This window comes from Maniola jurtina, chromosome 3 (assembly GCF_905333055.1).
Source record: "Maniola jurtina chromosome 3, ilManJurt1.1, whole genome shotgun sequence".
Classification (NCBI taxonomy): Eukaryota; Metazoa; Arthropoda; class Insecta; order Lepidoptera; family Nymphalidae; genus Maniola; species Maniola jurtina.
This window is the reverse complement of record NC_060031.1, coordinates 12317399-12331876: the sequence shown is the minus strand read 5'-3', so window position 1 is coordinate 12331876 and position 14478 is coordinate 12317399. Positions and strand designations below refer to the sequence as shown.

General features: G+C 34.4%; 4 protein-coding genes across 4 annotated transcripts; 2 read left to right on the top strand and 2 right to left on the bottom strand.

The window, feature by feature from the left end:
* Window positions 1–398: 398 nt before the first annotated feature.
* LOC123880954 (ribosome maturation protein SBDS) lies at window positions 399–1506 on the bottom strand. The gene is made up of 2 exons (XM_045929399.1): window positions 1263–1506; window positions 399–1149 (listed from the first exon to the last, which is right to left on the bottom strand). The coding sequence occupies exons 1-2, from the start codon at window positions 1391–1393 to the stop codon at window positions 525–527; spliced, it is 756 nt and encodes a 251-aa protein (XP_045785355.1). The 5' UTR covers window positions 1394–1506; the 3' UTR covers window positions 399–524.
* Window positions 1507–2227: 721 nt separating this feature from the next.
* LOC123880937 (gametogenetin-binding protein 2-like) lies at window positions 2228–9939 on the top strand. Its single transcript, XM_045929371.1, has 8 exons — window positions 2228–2435; window positions 2683–2873; window positions 3598–3741; window positions 3941–4229; window positions 5544–5768; window positions 6697–6978; window positions 7977–8411; window positions 8915–9939. Exons 1-8 carry the CDS (start codon window positions 2346–2348, stop codon window positions 9107–9109), a joined length of 1851 nt encoding a protein of 616 aa, XP_045785327.1. The 5' UTR covers window positions 2228–2345; the 3' UTR covers window positions 9110–9939.
* On the bottom strand, window positions 9937–11417 carry LOC123880946 (3-oxoacyl-[acyl-carrier-protein] synthase, mitochondrial). The gene has a single exon (XM_045929388.1). The coding sequence runs from the start codon at window positions 11341–11343 to the stop codon at window positions 10054–10056; it is 1290 nt and encodes a 429-aa protein (XP_045785344.1). The 5' UTR covers window positions 11344–11417; the 3' UTR covers window positions 9937–10053.
* Window positions 11418–11772: 355 nt separating this feature from the next.
* Window positions 11773–14444, top strand: LOC123880953 (neuferricin). The gene is made up of 4 exons (XM_045929397.1): window positions 11773–12136; window positions 12715–12858; window positions 13063–13249; window positions 13868–14444. Exons 1-4 carry the CDS (start codon window positions 11863–11865, stop codon window positions 14034–14036), a joined length of 774 nt encoding a protein of 257 aa, XP_045785353.1. The 5' UTR covers window positions 11773–11862; the 3' UTR covers window positions 14037–14444.
* The last annotated feature ends 34 nt before the right edge of the window (window positions 14445–14478 follow it).

Sequence of the window (14478 nt, the reverse complement as noted above, 5' to 3'; positions counted from 1 at the left end):
GACTGCCTCAAAACCTTCGCAACCATTTTTACATTTATTTACTTGTAGACATGATTTTGAACTAATGATACCTACAAGTAGGTACAAGGTGCAAAGTATCCAAAGTATCCTGCTAAGCGCAGCCATACCAAGCAGACTATGTAATATACCAAGCGTCATAATGATGTACACAATACTATATTATTGCAAACGCGGCAATCTGCATGCAGTATAATTTTTGCCAATTTAGATTGTAGAAATTCATAGTAAATTCTCACATAAAATTCGTTGCTCATTCCAAACTGATGAAAACTGTTCAGACAGATTAATTTTCACCAATTTCAGTTAGTTGTGTAGTACATGGAGTAGAACAATAAATTGATTTAAAAAAAATTAAATGAAAGCAATGCAAGTTGGATACAACTGGTTTTATTTTAAAAAGGTCACAAGATTTTATTCAAATTAGAAAAGATTCTACAGGTACTTATTATACATATTATTCAATAGGTACTTATTATGAAATATTAATTATATTATTGACATATTTAAAGAGCTTGCTCGCCTTCCACCATTTCTTTCAAATTTAATAATTCAAACTGTCCATGCCCCTTTGTATCTGTCTTGATCATCTCATCTAAGGTTCTAAAACTACCAGGATCAATTAGGCAAATTATATTTGCAGTTCCAGCTTCCCAATTTTCTTCTTCAACGTTCATTGCAAGCTTAACAGCTTTATCCCTTACTTTGCGTGCATCTTTGCCACTTAAAAGTATTCTTACCCTCATTTGAGCTCTTTCGAGAGGGATCTCTGTTTTAATTAGTGGTATAACTTCTAATGATTGTTGTTTCGCACTTTTGTTTACATTGACAGAAAAATGAATATCCTTCATGGCCTTTTCTATAATTGAGACAGGATATGGCCTTTTGGTTTCTGGATTAACACACTTGTCAGCTACAGTTGTGGCAATATCTTTGAAGAGAGAATCAATTTGCGAGTGGCGCTCTTTATCAGAAACTTGTAACTCCCCTTTATCTAAGATCTCCTTGCATATCTCTGTCTGGTCTTCTTTACCGAAAATCTTTAACAAGTCTTCTTTTTTAGCTACCTGCCCTTTTGAAACATTTGTAAATACAGTGTGAGTTTGTAGCACTTCATCAATATCTTTCTCTCTGAAAAAATATAATAACTAGAGTGGTTAAATTTCTATATTGCAAAACATACATAATTTCTAAATAATAGAAATATGACCAAAAGACTCTGTCGAATTCGGAAAGCTCCTTACATTTTATTTCTCCAAGATACTACTTTATTTTTATAACATGCTATTTCAAATCTTTTACCACCCTTTTTTAACCTCACAATAGCCACATTTGTTAGGCGAATTTGATTCGTTGGTGTGAATATTTTGGACATCTTGAATTCATTCAAAACAAATAACACATTCGTAGACAGAGCAAAGAAAATAATTTATATTTTGAATTTTCTACTTCCCGATTCCCGATGCCATTAATAATTAATATTCCACAGATAATTAATATCTGCCAAAATTTACATTGACATTTAGAAATGTTCATCTGTGCAAAGCCAGACGAGAGAAAAAAAAGGAATGTTCACAGACTACATTCGAATTTTTAATTACATTGATTAAGTACGAGTAACTTTAGAAATAAGTTTGCCGCTGCAATTATGTTTGATGGTTTGATGATTGACGAAACAGAGAAAAGAAAAATCGTTAATCATGGAAAAAACCAGTAAATAAACATTTTGTAATGGTTTAGGTTATGACGATTAAGAAATCTATAAAATTCAGTCCTCCAGTTTCATTTTATTAAGTAGTACATCAACTAACCACAATGTGAGTTTCTGGTGAATCTCCTTTCAGAATAATACAATATTATGTAAATACTATAAGTATTATTATATCCTTACTCCTTATTCCAAGATAATTTTTAACTTTCATAGACGGAGTTATAGGTAATAATAATTTTCTTAGGTTTAACCGCCTTTTTTCACTGCTTTTAATGGTTCAGTACGAAAGTGGCACGCGAGGCACAGTTCACTCTTGGAGTAATTGTATTCTGTGGTTCACTCTGTAGAACAGAGTCTCGGTCTATATTTTGTGTTATTTTGTGCAAGGCACAGCACCTTGGATGGTTTATATACTATCTCAAGTACGTCTGTGTCTCCCGGTTACCGCCGTTTATCGGTACTGTTGTTATCGGTTTTTCATAGGATTTTCGTACTCTGTGATAATTTAATTATCTTCGCAACTCGACGTGTATTTCGTAAAAGTTGGCCGTCATCAGCCGTCATTTTGTTATATTTGTGTATTTTGTCGGCAATTTTATGTGATTAATTGTGAAAAATGGCTAAATTGGTCGATATATACAATGGTGAAAAGGAGCCCGTTATTAAACGTCGGCAATTACCACTTAATATTTACGAAAACCTCACTGTAAGTTCTGTTGCTCCCTGACATTACCTCTAACGTAGATTACTTTAAAAAGATAGCAATTTAATCATGTGCTTCATGAATTTATTCTTTCGTGCATTAAAATGCTTAGTATTTTGAATAGATTCGCATTGCTGAGACTTGTTTGGTAACTTTGATCGATTTCCTAAACTCGAATGACGTCTTAGAGTTGACCTTATTAACTGGAAATTTTCTTTGTTTAATCTCTCTATTTGAGTATTATTTTCAGATGATTATGGATCTAAATACAATGGGCCTCATTTGTGACAACCCTCAAGTGAAAGGTCGCGAATATGAAGAGTTCATGCGCAAGTACAGAATCCTTACGACAGACGAACTGAAATCAGCGCTAAGGGTCGACGCATCCGATATATTTAACGTTTTAAATCAAAGCATTCCTTGCGTCGGCTGCCGAAGAAGGTAGCTCCTTATTCTTTGCCCTAACATTGAGCTCAGTTTTAACATTACTAACATTTTATTGTGACTGGAATTTTAATTATGCTGTGTACATTTTTCCTTAATTATTCATTAGCTGTTACCTACATAGAATTTTTTTACTGTTTTAATGATTTGGTTTTGATTCACTTCAAATTAGATTATGTTTTTTGATATTAATTCTTTGATAATAAAGTTAGTGTGGGCACATGTGGTAAGTATTAATTAGTGCTTGCTTAGCCAGTATTTTCATAGGGCTGTTCTGCATCTTGGTTCAGTAATGGTAAGTAATAATTATGTTATAATCTAGACTTTACCTGCTTAAGTACCTTATACTTTATTTCTTGGTGGAAATCGGACTAAACACTTTCATATAGCTATTGCAGTTTGATGTTAGGATGTAGTGATATTATGACAATTCAGATGCCTGTGACATTTACGTTCATAAAAGCCTTTGCATTTTTAGATATAATAGCAACTAATTAACAGTCCAGATTCAATAAAAATCTTTGCATTCATACATATTATAACAAAATACAAAACAATTTCTCTATGCCAAAAACCTGTAAATTCTATATTATTTGAGTGCTCTATAAACATTATACAATATGTTAATCTCTAAAATTAAAAATTCAGTTTAAGATTTTAAAATTGAAATTTGTTACAGGGAGTTGTACACTGTATATTCAAAGCTTGTATTCTTTTTCAGTGTTGAAAGACTCTTTTATCAGCTATGCAAATCAGGACATCCAACTTTAGATCCACTTATTCTGACCCCAGATGAAGTTATGACAATCAGAGAAGACAAAATCACACATCCACAGTCACTCTCTACTCTGTTAAATGGTCACAGGTAAGCTATACATCCAATTTTATTGATGTTGGTACTTATTTGGTTGTATATATTTGGTTTTAGTGTTGTAAGAACTTAGTTTCCAGTTCCAATTTAGCTTCAACCCGTCAAAAAAGTTTTACATACTTACTACAATTTTTATTTTGTTAGTTAAGACAAATCACCAAAGCTATTTAATTTTATTGCTGCATATTTTCAGTACTGGCATCGAATGCCTAATACTCAGTCAACCAAGGTGGAAGAAATCCCAGCGTTGCACATTGCACTCACTTGAAGCCGGCACAGCAAGAGGATGGGGCGCAACTTCAACCTGTGCATGGGGCTGGGGAGCGTGGGGGTGGGGCGGGCGGGCCGCGTGGCGCGCAGCGTGGGATGCAATGCGCACTTCGGCCCGTGAACACGTCACCTTAGTTCACTTCAACACGCTACACGACACTCTTCACAACTATCTACGGAAACACAGATTCTGTGCTGATTGTAAGACTAAGGTAAATACATATTTTGTTATCATTATCATCATCGTCAACCGATAGGCGTCTACTGCAGGACATAGATATCTTGCAGAGACTTCCACACACCAAGGTCTTGCACCGCCTGAATCCAGCAATAGCATCTACATTTTCTAACAGGATGAATTGAAGATTTGAAGATAGGGTGTAAAGTCTATTGCTAAATAGGGTGCAAAGTCCAATTGCGGCTTGAGATGTGGCGCAAATTGCATTTGTAACCTTGAGATGGCGTAGTACAAAATTTACTGACAATATGCTCAAATATATGCACTACAAACAAATTTCGAGGTTAATAATTAACATAGCGTATTTTTGTTGCGTGAATGACGCCGTCTTAAGATAAATAGTTAGATATTTTACAAGGATTACTTATAAGTGGAAATAAATTAATACTAGTTTTTAATTATTGAAAAAAACCTTAAAGCAATGGAGTAAGTACATATAACAATCATTGCTATTAGTTATGTCTGATCAATTTTTCCCACCATAATATTGGTTCTATTTGCATATTATAATGTACATGACTCAAGTAAATAATATTACCTAAGTCTTAAGTAATTAATTTAACTTTATGCTTATTTTAATCTGTTAAAAAATGTATAGATTATTTAGTTATCAAGATCATTTCAATAACAACTTTACACATAACATCTCTTGTTGATATTTTACAAGCACCAGCCTTCAATAAAATAAAAATAAATAATGAATTATGAATGAGTTTTTGCTATTTTAGAGGTGGCTTTGTTTAGTTTGAAGGTTCAATTAAATCTATTTATAAATATTTGTTTCCCTTGAATATTGCAACTTCATTTAAAGACAAACAAACTATTACAAGACAAACTATTAAAGTATATTGTTTGTTTAGGTCACATATACGAATTAGTTTTTGAAGTAAAGCTTCTAAACGGATCTTTATGATTGGGACTGAACTCTGACTGAAAGTGATTTAGATGCATTTAACATTTTAAAAGCAATTTTCTTATAATTTATTTGCTTCTGTTTTTGAAGTGAATTTAATTGAAAACATGAAGGCGGTGATGAAATGCGCCTTATTGTGAGTGAGGGAGACAGTGAAGGGAGAAAATATAATTTAACTTTGCTTCTTTAGGGTGTTTGTTTTAAAGTATGTAATATGTATTTCTTTTTAGACAACTTCAGGCCTGTTTGAACTATAGGTATAACTTTGTCTGTCAGAGGTACTCAATATTATTCATTTAATGAGACTTTGTTAGCGAAATAAAACCAAATGAAAGTGTTTTATAATATTAAGTTGTATTTTTTGCTTGTTCACAGGTCTTGAGAGCGTATCAGCTATTGGTCGAAGAGAAAGAGCCACATAAGGAAAAGGGTTATGTAGGAGCGTTGTACGGTGGCATCAAACGTTGTCTGTTAGATAAGCACCTGCACCTGTCAGCTAAAACAGACTACATCGCACATCTCATCGCCCGAGCAGAACCAGAGTTGCTGGGAAACCATCGCGAGAGACATGCCAAAACTTTAGAAATTGCACAGGAAGAGGTATGTTTTATATAATAATTTCTTTCCAATTTGAAAAGAAAAATATTGTAATTTAGCCCTATAATTTTTAGGGTTCCATACCTCAAAAGGAAAAACGGAACCCTTATAGGATCACTTTGTTGCCTGTCTGTCTGTTGTGTCTGTCAAGAAACCTATAGGGTACTTCCCGATAACCTAGAATCATGAAATTTGGCAGATAGGTAGGTCTTATAGCACAAGTACAGGAATAAATCTGAAAACCGCGAATTTGTGGTCACATAATTAAAAAAAAAATTAAAATATGTTTCAATTTTCAAAGTAAGATAACTATACCAAGTGGGGTATCATATGAAAGGGCTTTACCTGTACATTCTAAAACAGATTTTTATTTCTTTTTATGCATAATAGTTTTTGATTTATAGTGCAAAATGTTGTAAAAATTACCGGAGTACGGAACCCTCAGTGCGCGAGTCTGACTCGCACTTGGCCGGTTTTTATAAATATTATAGGATGGGTAAGAAAAGAAATGTTTTCGATTGAAGATTTTAAATACTCATGCTAATGTTTCATCATCAATTTTTTTTTCAATGGAGATATCTTACACATAAAAATGAATATTAATTATCTGTCTGTCTGGTCATTCGCTTTGTCTATGCGTTCGCGCGTCGTACATCCGATTAAGTTGAAGTATTGAACAATGGGGTTTGCTGAAGAGATGTTTTCAGCAAACTTATAACTATGATAGATGATGTAATAAAATCAACATGTCATCTATCAACAACCTGATTGGTCTGTTAAACATGCCCACGCTGTCTGGTCTGCTTCCACCTTACCTTATATCTTACACTGATGGACAGGTACCAAGCAAATTTTTCAATTTTCCACACGATCGAAGCCAGAGCAGCCAGAGCATGTTCGCTGGTCGGTCGGTAATATTAGTATGTTTCAGGTGTTGATATGTCTCGGGATATGCATCTACGAGCGCCTGCAACGCATTTCCCTTCGTCTACGCGAGGAGGAGGGCACCTGCCAGACGCTCGCGGCGGTGGCAGTGGAGGCGCTGTATCGCAAGTTCGAGACCGCGGTGGAGCTGAAGAGCGGGGTGTCTAAGCTGCAGCTGCTGTACGACGAGATCACACAAGAGGAACTGACGCGCCAGCAGAGGAAAGAACAGAAGAAACTCAAGCGACGCAAGAAGAAGGAGCGACAGGCCGGCGAAGGAAAGTGCAAGGTTGGTAGACCAAATCATGTTCCTATTGTTGCTGGATGTAAAAGTGGTGATAGTCAAGTGAGTGAATAGATTAAGATATCAGCGTTGCAGTATTCCATATTCTGAAGTTCTATCCCAGGCACACACCTCTAGGCTCTAACTTTTCAGAGCTATTTGCATTTGAGCAATAAATATTATCACTTGATTTTGCGGTGAAAGAAAACATCGTGAGGAAATCTGCATGCCTGAGAGTTTTGCATAATGTTCTCAAAGCTGTGTGAAGTCAGTCAATCTACACTTGGCCAGTATGATGGAGTTTGGTCTAAACTCTTATTCTGAGAAGAGACCCATGCTCAGTAGTGGGCCGGCGATGAGTTAAGATGATTGTTGCTGGATGAGACTAAGGATAACTATGAACTTATAGGGATATAGATAATTCACTTGTGGCTGGGGATGAATGCAAAATGCATTTTTGGTTCAACATAGGGTATAGAGTCCACTTGTGCCATGAGTTGGGGTACAAATGCAATGCCCACTTTTGTCTTGGGATGGGCTGCTTCCCACTAATTCTTGTGACTTCTTGTGAGGATATGTGTAAAATTTATTTGTAGAACAGGAATAGAATGTTAAATTCATTTGTGGCTTGGGATGTGTGCAATATTTATGTTTAGGATAAGGTGAAAAATCCAGGGTACTGGAAATGGTACAGTATTCATCTGTGTCTAAGACACTGTTGGGATGTGGGATTGGGGTGAATAAAATCGATCAGCTCAGGTTACAATTCAAAGTCCACTGGCAAAGTTTCTTTTGGAGGAAGTTTCATTGAATATACTTCTTTCAAAATGAAAATTAACACTTCTTTCAATTAAACATTGAAAGCTCTAATATAGAGCTTACAACCCACATTTCCATGGTTCACTGTGAGTCCAATCAGAGTGGAGTTGGTGTCGAGTCAATGTAATATGTGAAGACCTTGAGGCTCATCAAGTTTTTAATATGTTTTATCTTAACCTAAACAGGAAGCAGACTCAGAAGAACCCGAAGAAAAGTGCCAATGTGAAGAATGTTTATTGGAAGAAAGAGACACGCCAACCGACCTGCTATCGCCGCGCGACTACAACCCATGCTTTGAGGGAATGCAGTCTACCGACAGTTGCCATTCGTGTCAGGAGGATTATACAAAACACTGTTCACCCAAGAAGCTAGGCAAGCAAAGAGCTAAAAACGGCAACTTATCTCCTAACGAACACCAAGATTGTGGTTACTCATCAGGAAATAACGGTGGATGCTGTGAAACTATGTCTGGTTCATCTTCTCTAATGAGCTCTCCGGAAGGTTCTGAAGTGGCTTGTTCTGAAGGATTCTGTAATCACGACAGAGGCGATTGTCTGGACAATAAACACGATAAGGTCACGTCGTGCACTGGTTTCACACTTTCGCTGCAAGAAATGCTGGTGAGTACTTTTTTTTTAAGACTTCTGAGCCTAATCTGTGCCAGTGTGGCAGGCCAAGGTGACTTTATTGCGATTGATTGGATACTAGTTGGTTAATTTGAAACAGCACAGAATTGAGTTGTGGAATAATAAATAAATAAATAAATAAATCTTTTCACAGCCCATCGTTTAACGATCTTCACGAGGTATTGAAATAGGTGGCATCCCAGGAGCTAAGCTACTTTCTAACCCAATATCGCAAATAAACTAAGTATATAAAGGCAGAAACAGAAAGGCGCTAACTTGACTTTGCCATTGGTTGCAGGCTTAATGTATACCTGCCTTTAACTAAGCAGTGGGATATATGACTGACTAATAGTGTAACAAATGTGCAATGAAAATTAAAAAAAAAATGTGGCCTAGGTTTAATATTAAACCATGCATATTTAGTCAAACATACAATAATATTTTCCTGTCAGCTCTAAATACTGTTTTTGATTTTAAAGTGATATATTTATTTGTAGGACACATGTTCATCCGACGAAGAGCAAGACACCAGTTATATTCCTATTGAAGAAGTATTGGAGTTCAAATCGCGAATAAATATAACAGAGAAAAGGCAAGAGCTCAGACAGAACCTACGTCAAAAATTTGCTCAGTTATGTGTCAACCCACAAACCCAACCAGTATCACTGAAGCAAGGCAAAAATCCTGCATAATCTGTTGGAAATAGTGTAACATTCAAACTGCACGTAAAACCTCGAAACCAGTAGAAAATTACTCAACAATAAAAATATGTAACCTTTAATTATAATTTATGTTTATTTTTATTCCATGTACACAATGTTAGATGCATGTTAGCGAGCGAAACTAAGCTTTCCTAAGCAAACTAGGTAACAATATTAGTGGGCTTATGTTACAATAAAGGTTATTAATTATATTCAAACAAAAGGTTTTTAATGTCTCTTATTAAATACCTATTTAAAGCTGGCAAAACATTGGCAGCATTTCTGGTGGCAAATATTTAAGGGCAGTCACTTGACACCAGGTGACCTGCCGTTATTTATATTTTTTACGAAGTCCTAATTAGAAAACATGATCCTCAAACAAACTAAATAAAAATTTGGGAAATGAAAAGGTGCTTATATAGGATGTTATGTATATTATTTTGATTTAACTTATCAGTTAATATCATAATTTTATAAATAATATTATAAGTGAAAGTCAAGTGCATGTTTGAATGGTTCCAACTATTTATGATAATTTGAAGTTGTAATCGACTGGAATAAATAACCAGCATTTAATGAATATTTACTATTAAAAAATATTAAAAGGCTTTGTAAGGAAATATAGTAGCATTTTTGATCAAATGATTTTATTTTCATGCTTTATGTGACTCAGTCTTGTATGTGGTACACAATGGTTTATTTTCGCTCCATATGAAAGTGCTATAACAGCCTTATATAACTAGGAGCTACTGCGGCTACTTTGCCATTGTTGTAAAATCTGAAAACATTTGTAACTCAGTTTTAAATATACTATCAAGTCTTTATTATGCTTTTATTTCATAACATTGGTATTTACATAGAACTTTTTCTTATTTTGTAATAAATTATAAGCTATGAAATTATCACATTATTGTCTTGAATTATAACAATGTTGATCAAATACTTGATATACAAAGTGTTGCATTTGTACCACCAAATCCAAAAGAATTTTTCAATGCAACTCTCCTTTCTCTAGGCCATTCCTGTGGCATATTAGCAACATAATTTAAATCATCAATTGGATCATCCAGATTTAAGGTTTGTGGTACTATCCCATGATAGCAAGCTAGTATTGTAAAGACTGCTTCTAAATTTCCAGCAGCACCTAATAAATGTCCATGCGCCCCTTTAGTAGAAGATACCATCATGTCTTTAATATTTTCTTTAAAAAGTCTCCTAATGGCAATGGATTCAATGCCATCCCCTACTGGTGTAGAAGTAGCATGTGCATTTATGTATGAGATTTCATTAGGCTGTACTGCACTATCTCGGAGTGCTCTGTTCATTGACAAAATAGCACCACTGCCATCTTCTCTAGGAGTAGTGATGTGAGCAGCATCCCCAGACAAACCATATCCTAATATTTCAGCATACATTTTTGCATTTCTTTTCAAAGCATGTTCATATTCTTCTAAAACTAAGACGGCAGCTCCCTCGCCCATAACAAACCCATCTCTCAGCTTATCAAAAGGTCTAGATGCTTTTAGAGGATTATCATTGAATGAAGTGCTCAAGGCTCTTAGGCGACAAAATCCAGCTATAGCTAAAGGACTGATACAAGCCTCTGCACCACCACTGACCATGACATCAGCATCACCATTTCTGATAAATCTGAAAGCATCACCAATAGAATGAGCACCGGTTGCACAAGCTGTTGAAACAGCATGGTTAGGTCCACGGAAACCATACTTTATACTTATGTGCCCTGCAGCCATATTTGGTAATATCCTTGGCACAAAAAATGGACTTACTTTATTATAACCTACTCCTAGGGCATTATTTGTATCACAAACATCCTTTAGATCTATCATGCCCATACCAAGTGTAACTCCTGTCACTTCTCTATCTGTATCAGATTCTGGCAACCAGTTAGCATCCTTCAATGCTTCAGAAGTTGCAATAAGCGCTATACAAGTGGCTGGTGCCATTAATTTCAGATTTGACTTGGACAATGCTTTCCCTACGTCAGTGTCTGGCTCAATGGGTATAATTCCTGCTATTCTACTTGGTAATTTAGAATATCCCTCTTCTTTAAGTGCTACTATACCACAATGACCCTTTAGAAGATTCTTCCATGCTAGTTCTGTTCCTGTTCCTAGTGGTGAAACTACACCCAACCCCGTAACCACAACTCTTCTTCTAGGTGGAAATTTTGTGAATTTACGTAAATGTTGAAGTGAATTCATTTTACAGTGAAATAATTAAATTGTTATGGTCACAATATATAAACTGACCTTAAAGTTTGAAAAGTAAACAAATCAAAAAAATTGTAGAAAAAAACATTAGGTACCTACTCTGTGGTAGCAGCAACCAGATAGGTACACAGAGATAGTATATGGTAGGTACCTATCATAGAGTACTTTTTACATGGTACCTAATAGATCGTTTCAAATGGTTTCAAGCATGGACGCTTTTTGTTCTGAGCAGTTCTGAGCTGAGATACAGTGAAGTGAAATCTAGTGAATCTAGCCTAGTCAAGATTTGGAAGTGTGGTATGTCTGTATAAAGTTATTCGTCCGTGTTTAGACTCGTCAAATGTGACATGTCTTAAAAGAGTGATATCCAGGGCCGTAAAATAAATTAAAAAAAAAAGTGACATTTTCGAATCCGCAGGTACTTTGTAAGTACAACTTTGGTATGGTAGGTACTATTTTGTTTTGTAAACAAATCATGGGTGAAAAGGAAAATAGAACATAATATAAAGCATGTCTGTGATAAAAAGATTGAAAACGAGTTTAAAGTATGTAGTGCTTACTATAGCAATAGTTATTGGAGCAATATTATATCAACAAATCCGATTTCCAAAAAGTACAAATAAAGTTGAAATTTCGAGGAAGAATATACTTTCTGTAGAGGAATTATCAACTTATGATGGAATTCAGCAAGAAAAACTGTATTTGGCTGTCGTTGGGAACGTATTCGATGTTACTCTTGGCAGTAAACATTATATGAAAGGATCGTCGTATCATTATTTTATTGGTAAGCTAAACTTACAACTTTCACTTTATATGAATTTACACCTGCGACTAAACTTACAACTTTCTCTTTATATGAATTTACAGCTGCGACATCAAATAGAATAGAATCATCGTCATAGCTCATATTTGGATTGTCAAATTGAAATGTGTGTTTTGAAGATATTCCTTAAAAACCATCATTGGGTGCCCACTTCCAAACATGGTTTGGTGGTTATCATACGTAGTTTCTCTATCTAAATCCGCCTTTCTTAGCTAAACCCTGGCGATAGGCTCTTGTATTGTCCAAACATTTGCGTTTTTGGTCCTCCACATCAACAGTTAAATACAAACCAAGCCAAAAATTTGTTGGAATTAATTAGTTTTATACCAGATCATTGGCAAGGTATTTGTAATTCTTGTAAGTTACAAAGTACCTTGCTGATGGTGTTCACATTTAAAATGCATAGTATTTTTTAACATGTAGTGAATTCATTAGAAATCTTTTCAACCCACCTCTGTGGCATTCCCAAGTTGTAGTAAAAAAGCATTGCTTCTGGACATATTTTTATAATCAATGGAATCAATATTGTTACTTTTCAGGAAAAGATGGAACAAGGGCTCTGGTTACCGGTAATTTTAAAGATGAAAGCAAGAACAAAGACCATGTACTTGACCTCCCTTGTAATGATCTCCTTACCATATTACATTGGAGGCAGACTTTTAAACAAAAATATACATATATTGGTGAGACCATTTTTATTTTCTTTAAAATTTGTTTTTCAGATGAAATCCATATCTTCAATATAATTCTTACTTCACTTACCATTGTTCCAATTATTCCATTTTAAGCAAGTCAAAACAGCAGTGTTCATCAAATTAAATTAATTAGTCATAAAATCATGTTGTATTTTCCACAAAATATAAAATGTGTTGACAATCTTTTTGCAGGTTTATTAGCCGGCAGATACTATGATGAAAATGGTGCAGAAACCTCATACATGAATGAGTTGAAGCAAAGACTTAAGCAATGTAGAATAGAAAAAGAGGAAGCTAAAAAACAGGAACAATTGTATCCACCATGCAATATGGCTTGGACTGAGGAGGAGGGTGCTAAAGTATGGTGTACAAAGTCAAGGTAAAATTTTTCTATTGCTTCATGTTGAGTTAAATAAATATTACTTTTTTGATGTCCATTTCCTTTAACTGATTCATGACTTTATAGTATTTTTTTTTGTTTTTAAGGGCATATGATTTAAGAGGTTTTTGACCTGATAATGATATATCTAGAACTGCCCACAGCTTCTCTGCCATAGGATTTTTGTAAAATCTGCCCTTATTCCTTGTCTATTTTGGGCTGATCATAGATAGTCACAGTCAGTCAGTAAATGAGCCATGACTTTTTTTAAATATAATATATTTATTTTGAGCTCTAAAATCTTAATAAGAAAATTTGTGTAACAAAGAATTTCTTAGGTGCTTTGCAAAAATTGCTTTTTCATTAAAAGATCTTCTAAATACAAAACAACACATAGTTGCTAATTCAAGCCAAGTCATAAAGTGTAGAGTCTATCCTACTTGTGAACAAATCCGTGTTCTTTTCATTTACTATTAATTGTGCTAAACTTTTTAAGAGACTCTTTGAGACCTTGTGATGAGCTTACTGTAGAAATGATCCAAAGAAGAATGAAGTTAGTGTATAAACCTAAGTTTACTGTGAGTTTAATAAGTAATATATTTATTTATATTATTTCAGTGGTGGTGTAGTAAGAGACTGGGTGGGAGTGCCACGTCAAATGTATACGCCTGGACAAGAGAAACCTCTATGTGTTTGTGTGAATATTGATAAAATAAATTCCAGCCAGCTGAAAGAGTACAAAGGTTGTCCAAAAAGTTCTACAGAGTGCTTTGTTGTTGAAAGATAATTTTATTTAAATTTTTAAAGTAAAATAAAATATAGTGCATCTAAAGTAAGAAAGGGATGTCCACTATATTCTTGTGACATTTTATTGATTATCATTGGCCTAGTGATTTTGTAACAAAATCCATTATATAATATATTAAAAAAGTATAGAATCAAAATATTATATTTCTAGCTAGGACATCACAATATGGCGGAGATGATTTCCCTTTCTAGTTTAGACACATTATGTACAAAGTATTATTTTATAATAACTCATTCCAGGAACAAATGATCAGGGATTGGTTAATAGTTATAAGTAATATATTATTTGGATTAAAAGGTTTATTTATGTACTTATTTTTTAATTTTATTGTTTAAATGTGATACAATTAATTTACCTCATTTCAGAAGAATAAATTATTTTATATTAGTCTGGACTTTGATTTAATTCCTTTTAAATTCTT

What these genes read in the sequence shown, in the direction of transcription:
- LOC123880954 (XM_045929399.1), bottom strand. Translation starts at nt 1,393, where the DNA reads ATGTCCAAAATATTCACACCAACGAATCAAATTCGCCTAACAAATGTG. An exon ending in GTATCTTGGAGAAATAAAAT is followed by an intron (nt 1,150 to 1,262) that starts GTAAGGAGCTTT and finishes ATATTTTTTCAG; the next exon opens with AGAGAAAGATATTGATGAAG.
- LOC123880937 (XM_045929371.1), top strand. Translation starts at nt 2,346, where the DNA reads ATGGCTAAATTGGTCGATATATACAATGGTGAAAAGGAGCCCGTTATT. An exon ending in ATATTTACGAAAACCTCACT is followed by an intron (nt 2,436 to 2,682) that starts GTAAGTTCTGTT and finishes TATTATTTTCAG; the next exon opens with ATGATTATGGATCTAAATAC. An exon ending in CCGGCGAAGGAAAGTGCAAG is followed by an intron (nt 6,979 to 7,976) that starts GTTGGTAGACCA and finishes TAACCTAAACAG; the next exon opens with GAAGCAGACTCAGAAGAACC.
- LOC123880953 (XM_045929397.1), top strand. Translation starts at nt 11,863, where the DNA reads ATGTCTGTGATAAAAAGATTGAAAACGAGTTTAAAGTATGTAGTGCTT. An exon ending in GTCGTATCATTATTTTATTG is followed by an intron (nt 12,137 to 12,714) that starts GTAAGCTAAACT and finishes GTTACTTTTCAG; the next exon opens with GAAAAGATGGAACAAGGGCT. An exon ending in ACAAAAATATACATATATTG is followed by an intron (nt 12,859 to 13,062) that starts GTGAGACCATTT and finishes ATCTTTTTGCAG; the next exon opens with GTTTATTAGCCGGCAGATAC.
- LOC123880946 (XM_045929388.1), bottom strand. Translation starts at nt 11,343, where the DNA reads ATGAATTCACTTCAACATTTACGTAAATTCACAAAATTTCCACCTAGA.